The sequence below is a fragment of the Typopeltis vanoorti genome, chromosome 16 (genome assembly GCF_054136105.1).
Source record: "Typopeltis vanoorti isolate ZY-2024b chromosome 16, IOZ_Tvanoo_1.0, whole genome shotgun sequence".
Taxonomy (NCBI): Eukaryota; Metazoa; Arthropoda; class Arachnida; order Uropygi; family Thelyphonidae; genus Typopeltis; species Typopeltis vanoorti.
In genome coordinates this window covers 50,745,075-50,772,177 of record NC_143564.1, presented here as the reverse complement: position 1 = coordinate 50,772,177, position 27,103 = coordinate 50,745,075, and the positions used below count along the sequence as shown (strand labels likewise).

Sequence of the window (27,103 nt, the reverse complement as noted above, 5' to 3'; positions counted from 1 at the left end):
TGCAGTCAACTGATACTGCTTCTCTCATACAGTCCCCACTTCCCATATGCTGTTGACATTCTTTCCTTGTAGCTTCTTATACCATGGCACTGCTCTAAGCTACCACCTAAATTGGTCACAGGCATGAGCTTTGTAGTTACAAATATGCATACCCTTTCTTGACTAAGAAGTCCATATTTAGCAATCTCCCAGAAGAATGCTGCACGGTCACTTTTTCCAAATCAGCAAAGGAGTATCTACCTTTGTTATGGATATATCTGCTGCTGTTACCTGATTCAGCACTCTCAAACTCTTGGTCTCCACCATCACATGATGTTTTAGATAATTTAGTAAATTCCATTTTCCATCTCCTATATCTCCATGTTTAAAGTGTTCCATAATAATTGCTTAGCATGCAGTCATTGTGTTAAACTGCCAGTGCATATCATCCACATCTTTCTGTGCATCCCCCTAGCCTTAAGTAGGAATAATATATTTTGTCCTGTTGATTTGTATCTCACACCAGATAGCTTCAAATGAACTATCTGTCAAACCTAAAATCCTCCTTAACTTCTATTTTTGTTGGTTCAAGTTCATCAATTATCAGAAACACTACTCCTCTTGTTGTTCAGTACCCCTTATCTTATAGCCGTATTATCTTCTGTCATCTGATCTTGTTGATGCTGACAATTTTTGGCCAATGCTAAAAACTCCTCCCCTTTATTTTTGATACATATATATATATATATATATATATATATATATATATATATGCATTTCAGTATCCCCTTGAGCCCTCAATTGCCTTGTATAATGTAATTATCAGCCATACATAAATTATGTAAACCATCTAATTTGCTTAAATATCCTCATCACAGATACAGCTGTTTTGCCTTTTTGGTTGCTGACTGCAACTGTAACCACAATTAAGAAAATAGAGATGACATGACATTCCTTGTCCTTCTTAACTGTTTCTTCTCTTCCCCAGTTCATAAATATATCTGCTGTAATCATATTTGTAGATTTAGGGACTCAAAAACACATGTGTTGAAAGGCCTGTTTTACCGGTAAAACAGGCCTTTCTGACCATGCACTCCAAACATACCATAGAATTGACTGGAAAAATACCAAGTCCCTACACCGCACCAAAACCTTGTTTGAGAGAAAATTTAAAGAGTCTTGTGAAATGCTCAAACACAACCCAAATCTCAACAAAAATGATGGCCTCACCATTTCAAGAATGTGGAGGACCCATCTACAACCTGTATAACATCCTAAACTAGCATTAGAAAAATTCCCACTACAAGAAGACAACCTGGTGACTTGGTGAAGTGTTTAGAACATTCAATAGCAACTGAAAGAAATCATTTTGTAACTATCCAGAATATTAATACATGAGGACTCTAACAGTTTATTGTAGTTGCATTTATCTATTTATAATGTATATATATATATATATATTTTTTTTTTTTTTTATATTATTATTATTATTTTATTTATTTATTTTTTTTTATTTTTTTTTTTTATTTATTTATTTATTTATTTTTTTTATTCATTTGTTTTTCTTTTCTATCACTAGAGGTCAGGCTAGAAAAAAGATTTATTAACTACGTAGATTTAGTTTACTGGTATAGAAAGCATGAGCATGTAGCTTGGTTCTGCATACAGTTGTATTCTTCCGATGATGACCTCGATATAGAGGTCGAAACGTCAAGTTTTATTTTATTTGTAATTAATAAAATAATCTGTTCAACACGTGTGTTTTTGAGTCCCTAAATCTACAAATATGAGTGCTGATCACTGTGTAACCTTAAAAGAAAGAAATATCTGCTGTAAATATATCTTTTGCAAATGCCTGGTATTTCTTCTTTTCTCTCACAACAGAAATAAAATCAACTGTTGATCTGCCTTTTCTAAAATCAAACTACTTCTTTTAGACATTCCTCCACTTCTTTATCCCTTATTCTCATTGCTATTATCCTTTCATAGATCTTTGCAGAGTGACAGTAATGTTATTTTATAGTTATCCCCCCTCTTCTCTCCTCTTTGAGATACCTTTGTATATTGGGAGTAATTCCCTTTATTCATTGTTAGGTATCATGTGCTTTCCCAACTCAGTCTAAAGATGCTACATAACATTTCACTGATGAACTACTAGATGCTGTGATTAATTTTTAACAGTTGTATCATTAATTTCAGATGATTTTTCATTCTTTATCTTCCCTAATGCTACCCTCTTGACCTATTTCTGTGTTCTCTCTCTCTCACACTTATATTCATTTCAATTTATCTCACTCCTATTTCATCTTTGTTTAACAGATGTCTAAGATAATGTAGCTATGACATCCTAACTCTCCCGGTGTTAATCAGTTTTCCGTATATCCATTTATTAAGACATAAACTATTACTCACTACTTCTTTTCTTCATGAAAACATATAATATATGCATGTTACCATTAATACCTTCCTTCAACTTACATGTAAATTGCAGTGTAGTCTTTTTATCTTTTCCTCCTTAACTGTTTTTTGCTCTTTCATTATAAACAACTTTATTGACAATTGACATACTTATAATTTTTTTTACATGCTACCTTTACTTCTCAAAACTTCTCTTATTCTTCATTTGCCACATGTATGTGTGTTTTAATAGCATATCACATCCTCATAATATTAGGAACCTGTAATACTATCAGGAACCCCTACTGTAGACCAGGTATGGTCTTTATTGTGCTGCTTCAAGTTTCCAATGAGCAAGCAGGAGGTGGTGCTATGCTTTTCTGGATAAGAAATTTGATAAAGTGATAAATGATTATCATCCACCATCTGAAGACAAGTATGTAATTTTTTCCAGCTCTATGCAAGCAGTTGTAATATTTAAATTACTCAACTTTTTTTACTGTGATTTAACTCATACTACTTGGGATCAGTTTTCAAATAGGATTAACATATTTTATTATTATTATTTTAGATATGCAGTTGATCAACAGATGAAAAAACAAGGAAAGGGAAAGTCAGACAGTTGCCTCAGTAGGCTTAATGCAATTCATGTCAGCATACCAGAAGCATGTTATGGCAGTAGGTTAGTCACAAAAGTAATAGATTATATTTTAGTATAACATGGATTTATCATTCACAGTTTCATATTATGAACTAACGTTAACCATTTTTAGTTTTTAAAGCCTATTTTTTTGAATTCCATTGTTGCTTGGACTATATTTTCATTTAATGATAAACAGAAACATTTATTAGATAATTCTCTGAATATAAGTTTTATAAAGTTGCACTATATTGAACAGATGTAGTAAATTTGTGTATTACAAACAGTGGAGAAGTTTCAACCAAAATGTTATGAGATTGTGGTTGAAACATTTTAAATTCCTTATGAACATTTGAGGTTCAAAAATTTATTATAGCAAACTGCATTTACTAATAAATGATATCAAAATCTACACCTTGATTCATATATTTACATACTCATCAGATTGTTTCTGTAGTGAATGTAGACCCAGTAATAGACATAAAAGAGATAAATCACTCTTTACAGAAAATTCCTGGATGCTGAAAGGAGCAATAACTGATGAGATGGATCAAGAAGATTTAAAAAGAAGATAGCTCTGTTCTACCTAATGTTTATTTATTATGCTTTTCTATTGAAAACTGTCTCTATAATAGATTGAGATTGGATGATATTTCTTACTTCTTTTTTGACATGTAATTTTTACATTTGATTTTGCATTTTTACATTTATCAAAAAATGCTATGCAGTGGTGGATTTCATATGATGATCACAAGCACTTAAAAAAAAAAAAAATCAGCTAATGCCTATGTTGTTCCCGTATAGGGAGTAGGTGGGGCCGTTTACCCTATCTAATTTTTGGAGACTGAGTGGGCAGTTCAATCTCCACTGGTAGCCAATCAGAGAGATAGCTGGCCCAAGGCTATCATTGGTTCATCGGTATGCAGTGAAGAAGGCGGCAAGCTAGTGTGGGTTCTACGGTCAATTTTCTTGAGTTTACGGGACGAAAAACCCGAGTTTACGGGAGGAAAAACCCGCTAGCCCATACCAGAGATCGACTAACTGAGGAACTGGCCGAAAAAAGGCTTAGAAAAAGTTCCTCTAGTTGGCAACTAGATTTGAACCATCAAATCCTTTCTTCGTGCGGTCAAGCGCTGTAGAGTGCAAACTCCACTTCTACTGAGCTAAGCACTTATATATTTTTAATGTAAACTGGGGATGCAATCCTAGCTTGCCTCCTCGTGGTGCACCCTGGATAACGCTAAGGAGCTAGAGCGACCTGGCAACCAGACTATCTTCTCGATCTCCTGGTTACAACACACATGAACTCAAACATACGAATTAGCTCTCTTAAGGGCAAGATGACTAGGAATATTGGACCTGTTGTCCAAATTTGCCAAATTAACATTGAGGGTATATGTAGAGCAAAATGTGAATACCTCTCAAAGATTTTATATGCCAACAATGTCGATGTTGTTCTTGTTCAAGAGACTCACTGTAAGAATGAGGATCAGCTCCACTGCAGGGGCCGAATTCCTGGTTACATTATCATTGGAGCCACTTACCATCATGCACATGGCCTTGGCACCTATATACGTAGTACCCTAGAAGATTCCTACCTCATTACAACCAGCATTGTCGGCAGTGTGCATCTGATAACAACTATGATAGGGAACATAACCATTACCAATGTGTATAAACCCCCTACCCTTTTGTGGCCTCCACAAGTTTTCCAAAAGAGTTTATGAGGACAAAAATTATCACCATCTTAAAACCAGGAAAAACCAACAACAAACCAGAAAACTACCGAGCAATCGCCCTGCTTAGCATCTGTTATATGCTCTTAGAAAGGCTCATCCTCAATAGAATAAGTCCCACTGGAACAGGCCGGATTCAGACATAATCGAAGCTGCTGTGATCAGGTTCTGTTACTCACCACACATATAGAGGCAGGCTACCAACGACTGATGCATATAGGTGACTTTAATAGCTATCACACGCTATGGAAATATGCTTCCAACAATGACTGCAGAGAGATTTGACTGAATGGATAGAAATTCACAACATGCACCTAATTTTCAATGCAAAAGATAGATCTTCCTTCATGTCAGCAGCTTGGAACAGGGAGTACAACCCTGACCTCTGCTTCGTCACTCAAGACAACAATGGATGACCGTTACCTACATCAAGAAAAGTTCTCTCCAACTGTCGGCCAAAGCCAACATAGACCAATTATATTAGAGGTAGGTCTGCAGGTACCCCTTGTCAGCAGCAAATTTGATAATACTGCTGCATTATTGGAAGTTTCAGCGGGAACTTCCAGAAAGCTCGACTGGGATACATTTGCTGCCTGTCTTGACAAATATGTCCTTTGGATCCCTCCAACAGCAATAATTACAAGAGATTCGTGGGAGCTGTCTTAGCTGTAGGTAAGAAAACCATACCAAGAGGCTTCCGGAAGAAGTATATCCCTGGATGGGACGATGATAGTAATAAACTGTATCAAGAATATCTAGAGTGTGGCGATCCTGACATTGCAGATGAACTCATTCACAGCCTTGACACCAGCCGACAGAAGAAATGGACTAAAACAGTAGAAAAACTCGATTTTCGGCACTCCAGTAGAAAAGCATGAAGACTTCTAAGAAAACTAAGTAGTGGCACCCGGACTGCCTGGGAACAATCAGCTATTTCTCCTAACCAATATGCATCACATATTTTCAACACATCAAGATATATCACCAAGGACAAACAACACACTCTTCAAATAAAAAGAGAACTTACATATATGAAAAATAACTGACCATCAGACCCTTTATATTCATGACCCTTCAGTCTTGAAGATATTAACATGGCTCCAATGGGTATGAAATCAGGCAAGGCTCCAGGTTTCGATTGAATTCATCCCGATTTCCTGCTGAAGACAGATCAAAGCTCGACAGTCGTTGGCTTGCATTTTCTCTGACATTCTCCAGACTGGTAGACTTCCAAAAGAGTTTACGAGGACAAAAATTATCACCATCTTAAAACCAGGAAAAACCAACAACAAACCAGAAAACTACCGAGCAATCGCCCTGCTTAGCATCTGTTATATGCTCTTAGAAAGGCTCATCCTCAATAGAATAAGTCCCACTGGAACAGGCCGGATTCAGACATAATCGAAGCTGCTGTGATCAGGTTCTGTTACTCACCACACATATAGAGGCAGGCTACCAACAATGCCGGAAAACAGCTGTAGCTTTTGTAGATCTTACCGCAGCTTATGATACAGTCTGGAGGCATGGCGCAGTCTGCAAGTTGCTTCTGGCAGTCCCATGCAGAACAATAGCAAAACTAATCGATAACATGCTAAGCAACTGCCTGTTCCAAGTGTGTATGGACGAAAGCAAAAGTAAACAAAGAACACTGGATAATGGACTACCACATGGGTCAGTTCTGGCTCCCCTCTTTTTTAACTTATACATCGCAGATTTGCCTAATACAGCCTCCAAGAAGTTTTGCTATGCTGATTACATTTCGCTAGCCACCAGACACACCAATTTTACTACAATGGAAGATACACTAGCAAATGACCTTGCAGTCCTAGATGAATACTTCAGCAAATGGAGATTGTGCCCAAATCCTAGCAATACAGAAGTTTTTGCTGAACTTCTGTTTTGATAGCATGGTTATTGTTCCACCTGAACAATAACCATGCTAACAAAGAACATATGGTCTACTTCAACCACAAACTGCTATGCTACAACAGATTCCCAAAATATCTGGGCGTCACTCTGGATAGAACACTATCTTTTAAACCACATCTCATTAACACCGCATCCAAGCTAAAAACAAGAAACAATATACTGCAAAAACTATGTGGAACAACTTGGGGTGCCTCAGCAACAATGCTTCGCTGCACTGCTCTTGACCTCGTTTACTCTACAGCTGAATACTGCTCACCCGTATGGCTGAACAGTGCTCATGTGTATTTGATTGATGCTCAGCTTAACTCCACTATGCGCCTTATTTCTGGAACTGTAAAATCAACCCTAACCTACTGGCTCCTTGTGCTAAGCAACATTCTGCCTCCACACATCCACAGATCCAGCTTTCTTCTACATGAATACAGCAAAATCATGGAAATCCAAAATCTTCCAATCCACGAAGACATCCCACCCCTAGAAATAAACAGGCTAAAGTCAAGGCACCCTCCAATCTTAACAGCAAATAATCTTGCAGAGACAAGTTTCAACATGAAGGAGAAATGGAAAGAGTCCTAGTGTAACACTTCAACAGGGGTCTTCCATGAATTAGTGGATCCAACATAGATACCTTCGGGTTTTGACCTACCTCGGAAAACTTGGTCTGCCCTTAACCGAATCCGCACCAACCATTGCAGATGTACAGATCACCTTTACAAATGGGGCATGATTGCCTCACCCAGGTGCGACTATGGATCACTCCACCAGACAATTAATCATATTAATTATCTGGTGGAGTGATCCATAGTCGCACCTGGGTGAGGCAATCATGCCTTGTCAAAAGGCAATTGTCACATGGTTGCAGAATATGTCCCATGTGCATACAGTGGAAACCTGTCAGACTTCATCCATGCTGCACCAAGTGTAGTTGACTGGATAATTAACCTAGACATTCAGTTTTAAGCCTATTCTTGAGTGTCTCTTTTATGACTGTATTATATCTTATTATTGTACATATGTCTATTACTATGTCCATATATATTAAGGATTGATGTAATGTAACTTTTCATGTGTGAGCCATATGCTAAATAAATAATGTAAACTCCATCTGCAGAAGGATTGAAACTTATGTTACATATAGTACCTTGTGTGTGATAAACCAAAGCAGAATGAGATTTCCCCCCATCCTTTTTTTTATAGTACATCAGGTCTGTTATACTGGGCAATGAAAATAATCTTAATTATTTAAATATTAAACAGTTATTTGAGCTTCCAGGGTTCTTTGCTGCTACTGTTATTTTCCTTCATTCTCCTTTATATATTCCATGGATTTGTCATTACTTTATGAAGAATTCTTGCACTGGAGCAGTTTTGAATCATGTCAAAAGGCAATTGTCATTACATTCCCAAACCCAGAATCATTGTCGTATTGCCTTGATTAGTTTTCTCTGCAAGATCTAGGGAAAAAATGGTCAATGCAGGAGTACTCCAACACTCAGTGTGGTTATCATAGAAACAGATGGAAATTAGACTATTCTGCTTATCTATAAACATCCCTCTGGAATCTGGACACCTAATGTTAGTTTCTTTGACAGAAAAATTGTATTTTACAGCCTGAAGATCTCTTCATTCAAAGTCTTGAAGAAGTACCTCCCTCTTTTTATTAAAAATTTTCTTTCTATCCAGACCTTTGGAATGTAACTGAGAACCACACTTTTCAACAGTACTGCAAAAATGAGTGTGTCCCTAAGAATCATTGCAAGCATAAAAGGTGTTTTTTAAATTCTGTAACAGAGCAACTTCTGATTCTAAGCAGTTCTCTTTATGCTGATGATGTCTCCATTTTCTGTCATTCCTATAGCATGAGGATCATTGAAAGACAACTGCAACAACCTCTTGATCATCTTGCTTCATGGGAACTCATTAATGATTTCAAGTTTAAAACAGCCTTGACACCCTGACCAGAATTAAAGAAAAATGTTTGGAAAATTAATAGAAACAAAGTTCCTGTAACTTGACTCATTATTGACGAACAATTTGTCGTAAACTCCTTACACATTTATCAGCTAAGAAAAATGTGCAAGAGAGCTGCACACCCATTGTACTCTGTCATCCATAACAGTATTGCAGCTTACTGTTCTATACTTCATTATATTATGCACTTTTCTGCCCGAAGCCTATGGGCCATAGATATATGCTTCCACAAGACACAGCTTCCTTCAATTGTTGGATTTTGTTCATCATCAGAGAATAAGAATAGTAATTGGTGCATTTCACACATCACCATTCCTCTTTAAGTAGAAGCAGATGAGCTTGCTCTCATTTCAGTGCAAGCAGTTGTCACTTAATATAAACAGAACTGAAATCTTTAACTAATTATTCTTTTTATACTACTTGCAATAAAGCAGATACTGTAATTATTCAGTGTTTAAAGCCTCCTGTTGAGATAATGTTTGATATAGTAATGATATATGGATGATATATGTATTGTTTGGATAAGTACTCAAAAACCAGTGGAATCTGATTTCCTTAACAGCCATTACTTTAAAATTAAGGTTACTCTGAATATTGAAATGGATAATGAAATTCCAATTTTAGATGTTGTAATCAAAAAAAAAGAAAAGGGAAAAAAATAGAAGGTGGAGGAATGTCATTAGAAATCTATAGGAAGCTAACCCACATGGAAAGATATTTCCACACTAGCTTCATTTATCCTCAGCAAAAATTGAGAATTATCACAACCTTAAAGACCAATTCTTCAATCCTTTCTTTTAGTCATTTTCATTTTAGAAAAATGAACCAATGGAGGACCAATGCTTCAAGAATAATTAAAGATGAAAACACTGCAAAGAAAGATGAAGTTAATCTTCTCTCCCCATCAAGTTCTTCAAAATGACTATTCAGGTTACTAAATAAATTACTCTTCTCTGAGAAACCAACTTGTATGATTGAAAAACAGATAATAAAGGTAACATTTTCTTAATTTACACTGGCAGTTTCAAGATATATAGTACAATTTCTGAAAAAGATCAGTATTAGAACTGCTTTTAAACACATTAACATCCTTACAGAACTTTCTGGGTTTGTCAATAGCACCTACAGCAGAGCTTACGTTGGACAGACTGTAAGATTTGAGGTCTTTTTAAAAATAAAAATAAAAAAGTTGTCCTCCACTGCACACATTTTTTCAAAACATCACGAAATTAATAGGTCCTCTGCATTCAGTGCCTTATCTGATAGACATCTCTTTTTGAGAATATTGAAGAAATCCTTGGAGGGGATATTGAGTGCATAGCACCTTAAACAGGAACTAGGCCTAGACCTTATACTTCCTGACATTTGGAAGTCTGTTATATGCTTATCTAATCATATCAGATCTCCATTTATTCCATTAACCTTGCCAACAATGGACATTTCATGCTTGAATCTATGCATTTATTATTAATGTTATATGTTTCAAAATACCTGCTGTTAGAAGGGTTCAGATTTTTTATACATTATCTAGTATGTTCTTCTTCATGATGAAACTGTTAATAGATGATAAAACTTGTAAAAGTTTAGTTAATTATTGATATTATTTTTTACAACCTTCAAATATATCCTGCAATCGTAGTTTCTGTTAATATTGTCCTCGTAGGTTGGTTTCAGAATACTCTTTGTCACACATCATGAGAGTCCTCATGAAAATTAAATGCTATCAGTTGAAAATTTGACTTTGAGCAATATCACTGCTGTGTTTGTATATAAACAATTAAGTGATAACTCTTTACATCAGTGTGGTTGAATGTGTTTTAACTCCGTGTAGGTCACAAAACCTGCAATACTGCAGTGCTGCTATATGTGAACAGGTGGATGAGAAGAAAGAAAGAATCTTTAACAATTTTTGGAAAAGCTTCATCCTGAGCATCAGAATGACCATACGGCATCTGTGGCACACCACCTCTCGCCATGTAGTCCTGTTGTTTGCTTTTCTGGAGACTTAAACTCTCTGAAGATGAGTCACTCCACACACACGCACACCATCCATCCATCCATCCATCTCATTGATGGTCTACCCCGTCCTCTTTTTCCAGGAACTTTACCTTCTATTACTGTTCTGAGAAGTCCTCCTTCCATCCTTTCAATGTGTCCAAAATATTTTAACTTTCTTCTGTCAGTATCCTTAAGGAGCCTTAAAGTTCTACTGATCTTTTTAGCACCCATTCATTTCAGTATATGAGTACAATGGTACCTTGGTTTGCGGGCATAATTCGTTCCAGAAACGTGCTTGTAATCCAAAGCACTAGTATATCAAAGTGAATTTCCCCATAAAAAATAATGGAAACTGGGATGATTCGTTCCAAAACTCAAAAATATTCATATAAAAATGATTAATACAAAATACATATCCCTTCGTATACCTTTTTATATTTTTATTATTTAAATGTAATATACATAAAGTAATCGAATTTATTAATTACATTACAATTACATATTACAGTAATTGTAATGTAATTCTTTTTCTTTTTGTGCCACTTTAACAAGGAACCTATCCAATGACATTTGCTTTTGCCTCCTTTTGGGGATTTCACGGAAATATGACATTGCATTGTCGTTAAACAGATTCATCGCTCGCACTGCCACAGCCTTACTCGGGTGGTGCTTTTCTACAAAAGTTTGCACAGTTTCCCACATTTTACACACCTCCCTAGACTTCTTATAAAATCTTGCGATGGCAGCCACTTGTCCGTGCTTCCTGATGATTTCCTTCTTAACTTCCACCGTAATCATCTCCTTCTTCTTACCGCCTTCCTTTTCAACCATTTTCTTCATTGGGGCCATTGTCGTAGTACAGTTAATAAAGAACAGTCTACATTTGGACACAAAATAAAAAAATGCTTTACGCACACACACACACACACGTGGTCACAATGCTAGCACGAATGTTGACTATACGAATGAGGTATGCCAACTGAGACCGAGCATGCGAGACGATTACCCACAATCCTGAGCGGCTTGTGATCATGTGACGCTCGGAAGGCAAAGCATATAGGTAATACTGTACTCCTATTGCAAGACCTCGCTCGTTTATCAAGTTAAAATTTATTAAAAATTTTTGCTCGTCTTGCAAAACACTCGCAGACCAAGTTACTCGCAACCCAAGGTACCACTGTATAAGCCTTTCAGTATATGATATCCTCAACAGCCTTCTGTAACACCACATCTCAAAAGCAGATATCCTTTTCTTATCTGACTTCTTTAGGTTTCAAGTCTCACATCCATAAGTTGCTGTTGGAAAAACAACTGCATCCAAAATCCTCAACATTGTTCCCATGGAGATAGATCCATCCTTCCAGATTTTAGACAAGTCTCTGATTGTTGTTTTAGCCATTCCTAACCTCCTTCTGACATCTTCTGAACAGCAATTCTTCACAATAATGGATTCCAGGTACTCAAACTTGCTGACTTCCTCAATTCTTTCTTCATTAAGGTATGCTTGTTTCCATGTCATTACAAGGAGTACTGTATCATCAGCATACCTCAGAACTGACCAATCTATTTCCTATCCTAATTCCTGTCTTATATTATATTATTTAGTATTATATGTATATTATATTATATTATAATATAATATTATATTATATATATTATTATATACTATATAGTATTATTATATACTAAACAAGTGAGGAGAAAGTAAACATTCTAACTTGCCTAACTCCTATTAAGCAGATATATATAAAATCACAAGCGATGTTTTGAGTGATATAATTCCAAAATCTGTCATTGCTTAGGATGTCTTCACATTTGGGGACAGAGCAATGACAGATTTTGGAATTATAAAAATGCTACTATTTGAGAAGTACTGTTTTGAACAGAAAAATGCCAAGTTTTTTTTTGAATATCTGGATGTGATGTGTTTAGGCCAGGATAAGCTAGATGTGAAAATCAACCCAAGATGAGAAAATGTATATTGACTTGGATATCAGACATTAATAAAGCAAGAAGGAGTGAAGTGAGATCTTTTTATTCTTGTAATTAGACAAGATGTTTTGATAGCAGTGAAATTCACTAGATTATCTTCACTTACTTGAATAGTGAGAAGATCAGTATTTAAGACATTAATTATGAAAAATCTTGGAGCTTGAATTATTTGAGTAGTACAAGGTTTCTTGAACAAAGAAAAGAAGTAGCAAGTGCCATTTCTCTTCTTTTTCCAGATCTTTGCTTTTTTTCAAAGTTGGGTAAGGTTAATGAGAAGGTGTGCTGCAGAAATGTGGCAACTTCCATATTGGTGATCACTAAGTGATGGTTCTTCAGGTAGTGAATAAGCTGCCTGTCATTGATCCTCTCTGCCAAGGACATTCTCTTCCTTTGTTATTCCTCATGAAGTATTCCTAAACTACACCCTTCAAGAAAAATGTCAGTAAACTTCTTTATCAATCTTCACCTGCACCTTAAACATGGCACTGATGTGTTTATAAGTGTGGATGGAATCAGTATAAAAGAGAGAGAGAGATCCAAATTACTTCATTAGGTACAATCTAGTAATTCTTAGCAGAAGCCACGCCTACAAAGCAAAATGCAAACATGTGCTGGATATCCATGTGATCCACTGATAAGGTTTCTAAGCTGCTGGGGGGGGGGATCTCTTGTGATAAAGTTTTAATTCTTGAAGAGGTAGAGGATGATTGCAATTGTGTTTTGCAACAAAGTGGCTTTTTATCCGATGAAGAAGATATTTCAGATAGTGAGGTTTTTTTTTTTAAATTTCATGTAACTTTATTCAGTTGACTTCTTACCATATCAATTTTGCTAATTATGTTGTCTATTTCCATTTACCTGTTCTGTAGGTTCTCAATTCAGGATGCAGTTGATGTCTTCTGTGTTTCTATTTTCATACCAAATTTATTACAACAGTTATTTAATTTAGTAAGAGAATCTGCAGCCTTGTACTGGATTTATTTAGAAGTCACCATCTGTATAAAGCAAAGAGATTAACATCTTGTGGTTTGATATCAGGGTTAACACACCTTTCCTTCATAACGTAATGCATATAGATAATGAATAACATTGTAAAGATAATCTGCCCTTGTCTCACACTTGATATTAAATCAGGTATGAGATTATCTCAGAAATGTGTATATTTCTGAGATAATCTGATTTCTGATGAATGCTTAAAGGTCAAAGCTGGATAACCAGCAGGAGCCTTTAAGGAATGCAGAGAACCGACCAGGGCTTGTGACCTAATGTCCAATCCTCACCTTATTGTGGTGCACCCTGTTAGGTATTGTAACTCCTTTAATTCTAACTGCTGACATACAATTCAAATATAGACTAAGTATTGCTTTATATAATCTCCTTCACACCATATAACTGGTGTTTTAAACAGATTTTCTCTTGAGACCTTGTCATATGCCTTTTCCAGATCTACAAAACTTAAATACAGATCCTTGATATATTCCCATGATTTCTCAACTATTTGTCTTAAAGTAAATATCTGATCATGACAACTTCTATTTGGCCTAAATTGTGCTTGTTCTCCTAGCTTCCTTTCCAAACTTTTTCTTAGCTGTTTCTCAAGTATACCTGCAGAAATCTTACTGAGAACACTCATTAGGAAAATTCCTCTGTAATTTTCACATTCAGTTTAATTTCCCTTTATGGAAATGGCTACTATGAGAGCTTTGCTCCAATCATCCAGAATTCAGCCCTCTCATCAGGCCTTCTGAATTATGCATGGTAACCATTGTATAACTGTTATACCTACATATATGATCATTTCTAATTAAATATCATTTACTCCAGCTACCTTTCTACATTTCAGCTTTCTGGTGACTTTTTCTACTTCAAGTATTGATATGTATTCCTGTTGAGTGCTATCTATCACCATGCCATCACTTCTTGTTTCATATAGCAATATCTCCAAGTAATTACTCCAGATATCTGGAGTAATTACTTGGAGATATTGCTAGAATATCAGAATATTTTTATCATCTGATGCCTTTTATTATAATCTTTCCTCAATTTCAAAACTTTTCAATAGCATGCAAAATATTTTGCTACCTGCTTCATATTTATTTTCTATGTTCTTACCAAAGTGTTCCCATGACTTTTGTTTAGCTGATTTTACACGGTGCTTTTCTTTTTCCCATTTTTCTACATATTCTCTAAGAGCACCCACTGACTGTCTTGCTATGACCTTTCAAAACACTTTCTTCTTTTCTTTTACTGCCTCTTTAATTTCCTGAGTCCATTGTGCTCTTATTTTTTTTATCCATGCAAATAACCTCATTACATGTCTCTCTGGCTAACTCATCAGTGTTTTCTTTAGAGTTTGCTACTGAATCTCCAAAGTTCGGTTCTTGATTCCAAACTTTCATTTTCTCTTGAATAATGTGTTGTGTAATTGAGTCTACAGTGTACCTCTGAAATCTGCTCAACTTTGATTCTTTTAAAATTTTTGAAACACTTTTCTTTTCATTATGAAATCCAATTTTATCCTGCTCAAAACTAAATATCAATCACTTCCAATTTCAAATCCTCTGTATAGTTTTGTGTTGTCCTGAACCAGTGGGAAAACATCAATGTCAATAATAACATAGTCAGTGAGACTTTTCTTTCCTGCATCTTCTTTCCATGTGAATTTGCACATTTTTATGCTGGAACATGGTATTAGTAAGAACTAGTCCATGTCCTGAACAGAAATCCAGCAGGTACTTACCATTATTATTAGTTTTTGCCCTTTTCTTCAAATTTTCCCAAAACATTACTATATGTCTGATAATCATTTCTTACTCTGCTGTTCAGTTCTCCAATGAGGACCAACTTTTCCTTTTTCATTGTGTCAGCTGCCTTCTCTAATGCTTTGAAAAATTCCTCTTAGTAGAACCTTCTGTGGGACCATAGGTACAAACAATTCTCATTGTCCAGTTCCCCCATTCTGATATTTGCCCATATCACTACTTGATATTGCCTGCAATTCAAGACGATTATCCTCATATTTAGTGTTGAATAATTTAGTTACTTTTTCTTTTCCCTGATTGTTATTGCCTGAATATAACTTCTTGTATTTGTTTCTTAGAAAGATCTCACCTGTTTTTGTCTTCTTTGTTTTAGTAACATCCATTTATGTCAATCTGGTATTTATCCAGTTCTTCTGCAAGTTCCATCTCCTTTCCATTGATGATACTTATGTTGATTGTACCCCTCTTGAACTCTACTGATGTTGAGATGGGATTTGTTTCAGTAGTTGACTTTTTGATGTTTGCCCTGGTTCTCTGACAAAAACAATGGAGAACCTTGTTTAATTAGGTGATGTCTCATCCAGCATTAAATTCTGTTGTATTGCACCATCATTTTGCATTGTGGTTTAAGCCAAGAAGAATACTATTTGACCATCTAAATCGCAAATTGCCAGCGCATCCTTATGCATTCAGTATCCAGACAGATACTTATGATATAGGGTGCACCATGATAAGGGGAGGATTAGACGTTAAGTCTGAAGACTTGGTCAGTTCTTCACATTCCTTAAAGGCTACATGGACTCCTCACAGTTATCCAGCTTTGACCCTTATGCATCCATCAGAAATATACATTCCTCAGATATGTTTATGCTGATTGAAGAATTCCATGTATACAAACTAGATGATAAAGAATGCAATGTGCTAAGAGAGATTTCTGCAATTGCTAAAGAATTGGCATTTCTGTAATAAAGATGTGGAAACTAGTGATCATCTACATAAAATTTGAGAACTGCTAGAACAAGTTGTTTCTAACTTTCAAAAAGCAGTTTCGATGGAAAAAAGAGTAATTGATGAGAACATGATTCCTAGGTGTGGGATGCTATCCTTTTGACGATATATTCCCAATAGGACTCATAAATAGTGCATGTAAAGGTAACACAGTGAGTGGTAGGAGCCATGCTCATTCCATCATTTAAAATTGCTTGATGGCCTCTTGGATAAAAGATGAATTCTATTTGCAGCAGATAATTTTATGTGAGTTTTGCACTTTTCAGGAACTTCTCTCTAAAGCAACATTTCTCTGTGGAACAATGAGGACTAATAGATCTGGATTTCAAGCAGAAGTTACGATGAAGAAACAGAAATGGGAAGAAATCATAGTCATGGAAAACAAACCATTAAAATACTGAAATGGATACAGAAGATCAGTAACAGTTGACGACTTACAGAGATCATTGTTGTAAGTTACTGGAGAAGGCTTGTAACAATAAAGTAGGGCAGCAAGTACAAAACTTGGATGCAGTGCTCAGCTATATAACCACTAAGAAAGGTGTAGATCTCTCGGAGAGACCATCAAGTGGTATAAAAAATTACCACGGAATTACTCTTCAGGCCATCTCCTGTGAATGAGTGGATTGTTCACAAAACAATTCAGCTTCAAAGAAAATCTTTCCATTCTACAGTTCAGGTAGATAATCATAAAATTTTTACAGAGGAGAATATACCTAAAGAGAAGTTTCAATGAAAATGGCCAAAACTCAGCAGTTGAGAAAAATGGAAGTTCCATCACACAGTATCACTAAACACTTCAGAGAATAGTGCTGAAAATTTTCAGATATTAGTGTGTGTGGGGGGAATGGTAGGCTGGAAATCCAAGAATGTGGCAAGTACAAACTGTAATGTTTGTACAGTAGTTTTGGTTTTGTTTATTTTGGATTTCAGCCAAATCAACTTGGGCTATGAGACTAGTGTATTATGCCTGTTATTTGTGCATGTAGTAATGGCGACCCTGCACCGCTTTATGAAACAAGCTAACTTGCCTTCAATTGAAAATCTAAAGGTTCTTCATGTGCTAGACTGTGATGTGCAGCCTCCTATGTGCTTAGTTGTTTAATATCATGCATGTAATGGTATTATTATTAAGAGAGTCAAGGACTCAAGGGAGGCCACATACTCTACACACATGCCACCTATCATACCTGTTCTTGAATTCATTCACACATCCAATGACAATCCATTACAATCATACCACTCTCTGAGAGAAAGTTTTTGATCTCATTCCCCTTCTTAGTGGCATTCATTCCCAGCTTCCAAGAATGCCCTCTTGTCCTTTCCCATCCTCCAGAAAATGAAAAATTCCATGAACTGAAATATGGTATGACCCTTCCAGAAGTTTGTAAGTGTCACCCATATCAGCCCTCTTTCTCTTGTTTGCTAGTGTCTACAGTCGTCTATACAAATTCTCAATCTGATATAATTTTTAACACTCCTTTGCATTCTCTCCCCTTTATCAGAATCACAACAGAAACCAAGAGTCCAGACCTACACACAATAGTCCAAGTGAGGTCTTATCGAGGATTTGTAAAGAGGCAAAATGACATCCTTATCTTTACATGGCAAAAGTTTGTTTCAGCATTGCAATTATCTTTTGAGTTGTATTTGCAATCTTTGCTACATGGCCCCTTAACTGCAACCTCCTATCTATTACCACTCCAAGATCCCTAGCCTGATTAGTTTCTTCTAGCATAATCCCACCAATATCATACGACATTAGACATCAAATCATGCCAAAGTGCATGACTTTATATTTACTGGCATTTAAGTGACATCTATTTTCCCATGGCCACAATTCCAGCCAATTCAAATCATTCTGCGAGTACTGCATATCAGCCACATTCTGATCATGCTAGCTATCTTTGCATCATCTGCAAATAGCTGTATGTTACCTGTTAAATTCTCCCCAATGTCATTAATATAGAGATTGAATAACAGTACCAAGAACTGATCCTTGTGGTACACCACTGGTTACCTTAAATCTTGCAGACTCTCATTCCCCATATACTACTTTTTGATATTTGTCTGTCAGACACCATCTTATCCATGCTAATATTTTATAATCCAATACCATATTCTCCGGTTTATGCAACAGTCTTCCATGTGCTGTATTCTGTCAAAAGCCGTAGCAAAATCCAAAAGTATCATGGTGTATCTATTCCCTTTATGTAGTTCAACAGTAACATTATTATAGAATGTGAGCAAGGTACTAAAACATGACCTTCCCTTAGTAAGCCCATGTTGTTCATTGCAAAGTAAAGATACTCTATCAACCCATTTCTGAATGTAAGATCTGAGCAACTTTTCCAAAATCTTCACCACCACTTCTGAGATATGGATTGGATGACAGTTGTATACATCGGTTATTGCACAACCCTTGTGCAATGGGATTAACATATATTCTTTCCACTCCTGCAGAATCTTTCCTGTTCTGATACTCAACTTATATAGCCTGATCAAAGGAATAGCCAGTTCAGCTGAACATTCTTTTAGCATCCTTGCTGAATTCTTATTGTTTGCACAACAATTATGATACCTCCTCCTCATACACCTGAGTTTCTTCATCCAGTTAAGTGATAGCAGTGAGCTCAATGTTGCATACACCAGGTTGTGGTAGCATTTTAGCAAAATGGGCACTCATTAATTGAACAACCTCTTCTGCATCTGTTATCTTCACACCATCTGCATTCAGTAGAGTTATCTTTCATATTCATTCTTTCTTTTACTTAGCTGTGTTACTTAGTGATAGAATTCTTGTGGATTGTCTTTATCTCGTAGAGCCAGATTTAGTGTTTAGACATACTCAGACTTAGTTTTCCATACAACAGTTGACTCTTCTGTCCTGCTGCTTATAATTTTCCTAACAGATATCATCTTTATGCACCCGGTATTCCTTCCACATCATCATTTCTTTCGAATCTCTTGCTTGATGTGATTTCTATTTCACTTCTACCCTTTTTATTCTTCAAACTCTCAGGACTCATTCTAATATTGCATCATTAAAGTATTTTTAAATGCTTCCCAGGTGTCGTTGATATTCTTCCCATCTAGCAACCACTACCATTGTGCTTGAATCCGGTATACTCCTCACTAAGTCATAATTTCCTACTTTGTAGTTCAGCATGCAATCTTTTCTGAACTGATCATTCATATACTTAGCCACTTCCCAAGTTTCATTTTTCCTGTGAGATTTTATCGCTATATCCAATCAATGTCTGGATATATTCTATAATTCAATTCCTCCATTATGATTACTCCTTATGCATTCCCATTGTGTTTATTTAGTGATGCATTTCTGCCTCACTAGCAACCTGGTGGATCTTGTTAGACCCCACCCCTCACACATGGCTGCAAATTCCCTGTCACATGAAAAGCTGTTATAGTTCACCCACAGTTTGTGGGCCTCTCCTTGGCATCTTGCCAAGAATAGTCGATTCATGCTGAAGGAGAGAAAGAAATGAAGGACGTACGAATTGGTTGCCAACATGTGAAATCATGTGCTTTGTAAGTAAAATTTTCCAATGTTATACTAGCAACATAGTTAACTACAATGATCATAATAGAGAAGTTAATTTTCTGACGTGTAATAATAAACACCTCATCCCACAATACGGACTGATTATCGGAATGGATTCTCCTCCTGTTGACATGCGCAGAAGTGTTGAAGGGTCTCGAATCTGTGGGCGAACTATACTAGTGTTACAATCATAGGTCTCAACACTAACTGGAAGATAGTGTTGAGACCTATGATTGTGCTAATGTGTGCGTGTTGCTAATGATAGCATCCAATATAATTAGCATCACATCCCCTTCTCCCCTATCCTGTGTGTCCTTCCTAAAAATGCTGTGTACGTTTTACACTCAATACTAGTTAGTGTGTCTGATTCTGATAGCCAGGTCTCACTAATGCCTACAATCTGTGGTCTCAACATATTGACCAAAGCAACAAACTCTACCCCTTTGTTTCAATATGTTCGGACCTGTGGTCCCAACATATTGAACTATCTACATAAGGTGAGCATAAAATGGAAATCATTCGCTCCTTGTAATCATTTCCATGATAATGTCCATTCCCTTCATTAACACAGTTACATCACATTGATATTCTGACACACAGATTTTCACCATTCCTTCTGTAATAATTTAGTTTCCCTGGCTCTCTGAGGTCTCATACCAATTATTCATTTTTCAAGCCTCCTGAATACCAAATGCATTCATTTCTCTTAAATCCATCTTTCTACACAGCCTATGCATCACATCATTTGTCAATCATTACTCTTCTTAATTTTCATCATGTCAGGGTAGTATACAATTTTCACTTTCTCACTCTTCACTCTCCCCTCTTCCAACAACCCTTTCATATCCTCTCTCATACTGAACTTATCACTAGTTAAGTTGTTAGTACCAACTACAGTTATGATCTCGTTTACTTTTCTTTTCTGTTTTTGAATTACATGTTATATTTTTAATTTTTGCTCCAGAAAAACTTGAAATTATAACCTGCTCATCAATAGCATGTTTTATGATAGTCACGATACCAAATAATATCCTTCTTTTTACAATCAACATTGTTTACTCAATTTTTGTTACTTACTAACTTACTTGATTCCATGCTTTGTTGTTTCTTATTTTGCTGCATAATTTTCTTATCCTCCCTATGTTCATTCAAATGCTGCTTGACTTTGTGTAATTCATCGTCGCTCTGATAATCTGCTTTAACTTCGCCAACCAACCAATAACTTTCTTAATATCTTCAATATCCTCCTTAGCGAGGCAATCCTTGTTATTCTCGACTTCACTGCTCTTCTTAGTGTTACGTTTCTTATGCATCTTTAGTGCCATTTTAAACTATATTTAATATTGCAATATGTTAATACAAATATGTTATAAAACTCTAAAAACACAGAAATGTACATTAATATACTATAAAACAGTCATTTTCTAAGGGAAAAACAGATTAAAATTACCAATTTTACAAGCACACTAAGTTTACTAACCAGTCATTGTATCACGAATGTATTTTTAAAATAAAATACTTGCATGAAAAATGAAATATTTATGCACATATTACACTATATGGTCAGTTAACTCTTTGTATTTCTCTTATTAAGAAGGTTATTGGTTGGTTGGCAAAGTCAAAAAAAATTATCAGAGAAAGAGAGACGATGCAGGAATTACAGAAAGTCGAGCAGCATTTGAATGAACAATGAGGTCTGGCCTCCTTTCACTGCTATTACCCTTTGAGGTAGGTTCTCTCCACTAAGTTCTGGTAAACTGCTGTTGGAATTCATTTCTATTCCTTCTATAGTATGGCAAACAGCTGACAAGTGTTACAAATACGGCTCGCATTTGTAACACCTTCACTCCAGCTCATCTCAAAAATATTCAATAGGGTTGAGGTCAGGGCTTTAGGCTGGCCAGTTTAGTTCTTCCACCTCCATGTCTTCAAAGCAAGGAGCTGGGGCCCTTGCTTTATGAGCAGATGCATTATCATGCTTGTACAGGAAGGTCCTATTCAAACTATTGCCATAATGTGGGAAAAATGGAATTGTCCAAAATGTCATGCTGGGCATCAGTGTTTAAAGATCCGGCCACAGAAACAAATGGGCTCAGTCCAAACCAGGAAAAATAGCCCCAAACCATAATTCTACCACCTCCAAATGTCACAGTCAATACAAGACATTCCTGTAAGCATTGCTCACCAGGCATCTACCAAGTCCAGAAACATCCATCGGATTGCCAGATCATGTGTGATACATTGCTTTAGAGTAGCCTTTTCCAATGATGGTGTTTGCATTATTTCAGATGATGCATGCATTGGCAGGTGTAATCAAGGGCTTGAGAGCCACAGCACATCCATAGAACCCATGGGCAAACACCTCCCAGTCAATAGTTCTGTCACCGGCATCCATTCCAGAGTTTATGCGGAAGTTGTTTGCGATGGTTGCTAAGAGTGACTGACAATTTACTGCAACAACATGCTTGAGAGTTTGCCATCCCATTTTGTCAGTTGCTTGGGACTACCAGTTTGGGGGGGGGGGGATGTGCAATGTGGCAGAAATTTCTTGGACCGAATGACCAGACTTGTGGGCTCCAACTATCATATACCACATTTGAACAGACTCAACTTTTTCATCCACTTATCCTGACAGCAAAGAATGTCTACACTGATAATTCCCATGTGGCTATGCTTATTAAGCATTGAGACATTATCTGCATTATACAGGTGAGTCAATATAGAGCTGTTGGAGTGTCTGAATATCTTTGACAAATAGTAATATACACTATGTAAAAAAATACATTAATTATTAGTAAATAAGAGAAAATTCTTAGAAAACAAGGTGAAATGTATAAATAAATATTCATAACAGGTAGAATAAATTGTACAAGATGATATGTAACTCCATCAACCCACAAGTATTTCTGCCATACCTACGTGAATCACCTTATTAGTTCAGTAAATTACTATAGGGAGGAGGATAAGGTCCTCCCTATAGTAATTTACTGAGCTACCGGTGGATATACAGCTGCTGTTCATCATTGATTAGTTATTTATACAGGGTGGCTCATAAGTTATGAAGGAGTTTAAACATGTAATAACTTTTTTATTTATTAATTATTTTTATTCTTTTTTTGTTATAATGAAATACAGAATCTGCAGATTTTTTTATTAGTTATGAAAAACCACATCGTGTAAATGCCTTCCAATTTCAGCTTAACAAAGACGGGGCCCTTTTTACTGCATGTTCAATGACTTATGGACCACCCTGTATTTCACAAACAAATCTCTGTCTCTCTCCTCAAAAATTTTTAATTATGTCCATTATGAATGCAAACTTGCATGTCTAGAGTTTATAGATCACATGTAATTTGCTCCGCCCCAGCAATTTATTGGACACAAACATATATCATAACTCTAAATATTAATAAGCTAGTAATGAAAGTATTCTGTTAAGATAGTCTGCAGGTTAACCAAGTGGCTCCCTTCCCAGGTATATGGTTGCGAAGGGCATAGCCCTTCGCAACCATATACCTGGGAAGGGAGCATCCTGGATTTGATTCCCGTTGCTGACCTGAGGAGCTTAGGATCTTTCGCAGACATAGCCAAGTTAGCCGGTCTTAGGTGTGAACTGCAGGGTTTTTCATCCCACAAGCAAGCAAACCCGCCTTGAGAACTCTACGTTTCTACAGACATAAGATACACTAGGAGGCATAGGGCTAACCACCTTATCCTTGTGTACAGTTGTGGTTAAATGAATAGAAAACCCATCAACACCACAAGGTAAAAAGAGTGAAAAAGGAAGAAGAATGAAAGTACAGGTAACCCTCGTATAATGCGGATGTTAGGTTCCATAGAAATGCCACGTTATGTAAATCACGTTATGTGAGACTCAGATTACATAGAAAACGTAGGGTTGGGTTCCGAAATCGTTTTTTTTTTAAATTATATAAACAACAATGACATACCCAACAAAAATATATTTTTATTTAATTCTTGTAATTCATGTAAGTTAAGAAAACATATAAACTATGAAACAAATATATAGTATAAACTTATAAAATTACAAAGTGTACATAAACTTTATTGCACATAATAAAGTGTATATTACAATCGTCATCACTATCTTCAAAACGAACATTTCATAGATGTTCTTTATTTCTGAGTGGCCAGGTGTCGTCATCACTTGAAATCTCTTGGACATCATTTGTATAATTCTCATTGCATACTTCGTTTGGTTTAGTTATCAAGAAGTCAGTAATAAGATCTTGCTTACCACTATGCTGCAATTTTTTATTAAGTTCATAATATGGAGCTAAACAAATATCCAATTGTCTCGTGAATTTTCTGGAGCCCTTCGTTCTGGAGTCATTATCTGTAAAATAACTTCCTAACTTTCTTGCCAAGTCCAATCCTTCTGCTAATTTCTTTAAACTGAATTTTTTTTTAATGGATTCATCACAATCAGAATCTTCGACAAAACTTTCCCCGGCCATGGATTCACTGAATACATGGCAACGTAATTTTCCGAGTATGCTATAGCCGCTAGCGTTTTATATAAGTTTTATATGTTAGATTCCAAATGAATGATTTCTTTCCAAGATTCCTTCATTTAGGATCTAACAAAGTACCGCGTTATACGAGGACTACCTGTATTCCTATTCATGCCTTTTCTCTCTCTCTCTCTCTCTCTCTCTCCCTTATATTTGCCATTCTCACTTGGCTCATTGTTAGTTTCATATTTACACCTTTCAGCAATTCAAATATACTAACCAAATATAGTATTATTCTTAATTATTGTTTTCTAATATACTCTGAAACAAACATATTCTTCCCCCCCCCCCATGCTGATTTGGTTACAGTTGAAGAACACATGTGGTGTTTCTACTGATACTCAAATAAAAGATCATGACATGGCAAGATATTCCCCTCACCTCATCAATCATGGCACAAGTTTTTATCTAACTCTAATGTAAATGTGTTTAAGTTCCAAAGAAATTAGCATATGAATAATGCATGTCATTTGGCTTTCAAATTATTTAGTTTTTTTTTTTTTATTATTTTATTTCAGAAGTCAAACAGTAATACTTGTGGATGGCAATGGTAAAGTAGATTACATCGAAAAATGCAGGAAAGAATCTACACCTGCATCTGTGGAAGAAGACTGGATAAGAAATTCATATACGTTTGATCTACAAAAATAATATGTTGACACGTGTTATTCCGTATTAAATTTTATTCAATTAAAAAATTCTACTGTTTAGGACCTTTTTTATTATTATTATTAATAAAGAATCAAGTAAAATTTAGCATGATTCAATTTTCAAGTCGCATTATACTCAAGATTTAGGTCTTTCTTACAAGGATTTTCTTTTCAGATTAACTATAGTCATCTCAAGTGAATTTGCTTTATAATTGCATTCTGCTATATAACTTCCTTTGAGAGTTTCTGTCTGTTTATTTTAGTGAGCTGAACTGTCACAACAATGTCCACTTTAAACAGGCATTATGTTGATTGCTATCCAGTATGTAATGCAATATTAAACAGTAATTAATCTATGACGATTACTTCCCAAAACAGTCACATACTCATTTATACACACACCTCTAAATACATAAATGATTAAAGGTTGACAGATTTTTGATTATCAGTATAGAGAAAGCAAAGATACGGGTATTATTGACAGTTGAGATGAAAGGAGAAAGGTACGGAGACTTGAAAGAGTGTTGATGAATGATGTGGAAGTGGATGTACAGACTCAGGGAAACTAGATTTATTAAGAGGGGGGGGGAGTAGATATGCAGACTTTAGGGGGGGCAGTTAAGTGTATGAATGAGTATATTATGCCCGGGCGAGTACGACGGACAACAAATCAGAATGGGATAATTAGTATAAGTGGTCGCTAGGTGTCGCACGGATTAGATCGTCGGCTTGTCGAGAGCTCCTGAAAAGATCAGTATTATTTTGTGTTAACATTAGATATTTTACCAGAATTTTAAGTAGTATTGTTTGCTTTTTGTTTCTTGGTGTGTCTGTGCAATTTTTGCGTGTTTTCTGTTATTTTAACTATTATTTTTAAGAAAAGATAGCGTACACATGGCACCGATAAAGAAAAAAATGGCGGCCAGGTCGCCATGCTTGCTTAAGAGTTTTGATGTAAAAGAATTTATGCAGTGTGCTGTCTGTGAGATGTATGCCTTGCGAAGAGCGGTAGGAGTCTGGTTAGAAAGTGATAGTGGAGTTAATATGTGTAGAAAGTGTAAAGAGAATGAGGACTTCAAGCGTGTTTCGTGTATCGAGACTGATATCGTTAACGGTAGTCAGAATGCAGAAAATGGCGGTGTACTAGAGAATTGCGTGGTAGTGCCAGATATGTGTGAGAGCGTCGCTGAAAGTGTAAATGAAGGTAGAAACACCGAAGGAATGGATGATTTGATCGATAACGAAAATGGTGAGATAAGTGCGAGTAGCGAAATTGCCCGTTTAAATGGCGCGATACACAGAGCCAAACGACAACTGGAGCGTATGCAAAAATGTGTGTTGAACGTACCGACAAATAACCGGCGGAAGTCTGTGACGGCAAATAATAGAATGTACGTAAACGTCAATAAAATGAAGGAGCGAGTGCTGTATGGGGATTCGCTATTAAGAGGCGTAATAATTGAGAGTTTAACGAAGTCGTACCAGCCGGGTGCGAACATAAAGGACGTCAGCGAATCTATTCGACTGCAAAAACAGAGGGTGAAAGAGATGATAATAGTGGCAGGAACGAATGATTTAAAAGAGGACAAAATGGAAATGATAGAGGATGTGAGGGAGTTGTTTGAGGTAGCAAAAGAGAAGAGTGAGAGAGTTAGGATGGTGAGTATCTTACCGCGGTATGACAGCGAAGTGTTTAGAAGGAGGGCCATAATTGCCAATGACTTTATGCGTGGGTTATGCATGGAGAGTGGTGTGGAATTTGTGGATGTGTGGAATGAGTTCGATGGTCGAAAGGACTTATATAAGATGGATGGGTTACATTTGAATGGAGTTGGTGTACGGAGACTTGAAAGAGTGTTGATGAATGATGTGGAAGTGGATGTACAGACTCAGGGAAACTAGATTTATTAAGAGGGGGGGGAGTAGATATGCAGACTTTAGGGG

At 36.2% G+C, this 27,103-nt stretch overlaps 1 protein-coding gene across 2 annotated transcripts in view; it reads left to right on the top strand.

The window, feature by feature from the left end:
• LOC150098013 (transport and Golgi organization 2 homolog) overlaps window positions 1-25,265 on the top strand; it is a 160,260-nt gene extending 134,995 nt beyond the window's left edge. Inside the window, exons 7-8 of one of the 2 annotated variants that reach the window (XM_090406381.1) lie at window positions 2,948-3,058; window positions 25,028-25,265. In XM_090406381.1, coding sequence (XP_090262507.1) covers window positions 2,948-3,058; window positions 25,028-25,160 — 244 coding nt within the window. In that variant the 3' untranslated portion in view covers window positions 25,161-25,265. Of the gene's footprint in view, window positions 1-2,947; window positions 3,059-21,568; window positions 21,678-25,027 lie in introns of those variants that run through there. The other variant, XM_090406382.1, reaches the window with a different exon arrangement.
• The last annotated feature ends 1,838 nt before the right edge of the window (window positions 25,266-27,103 follow it).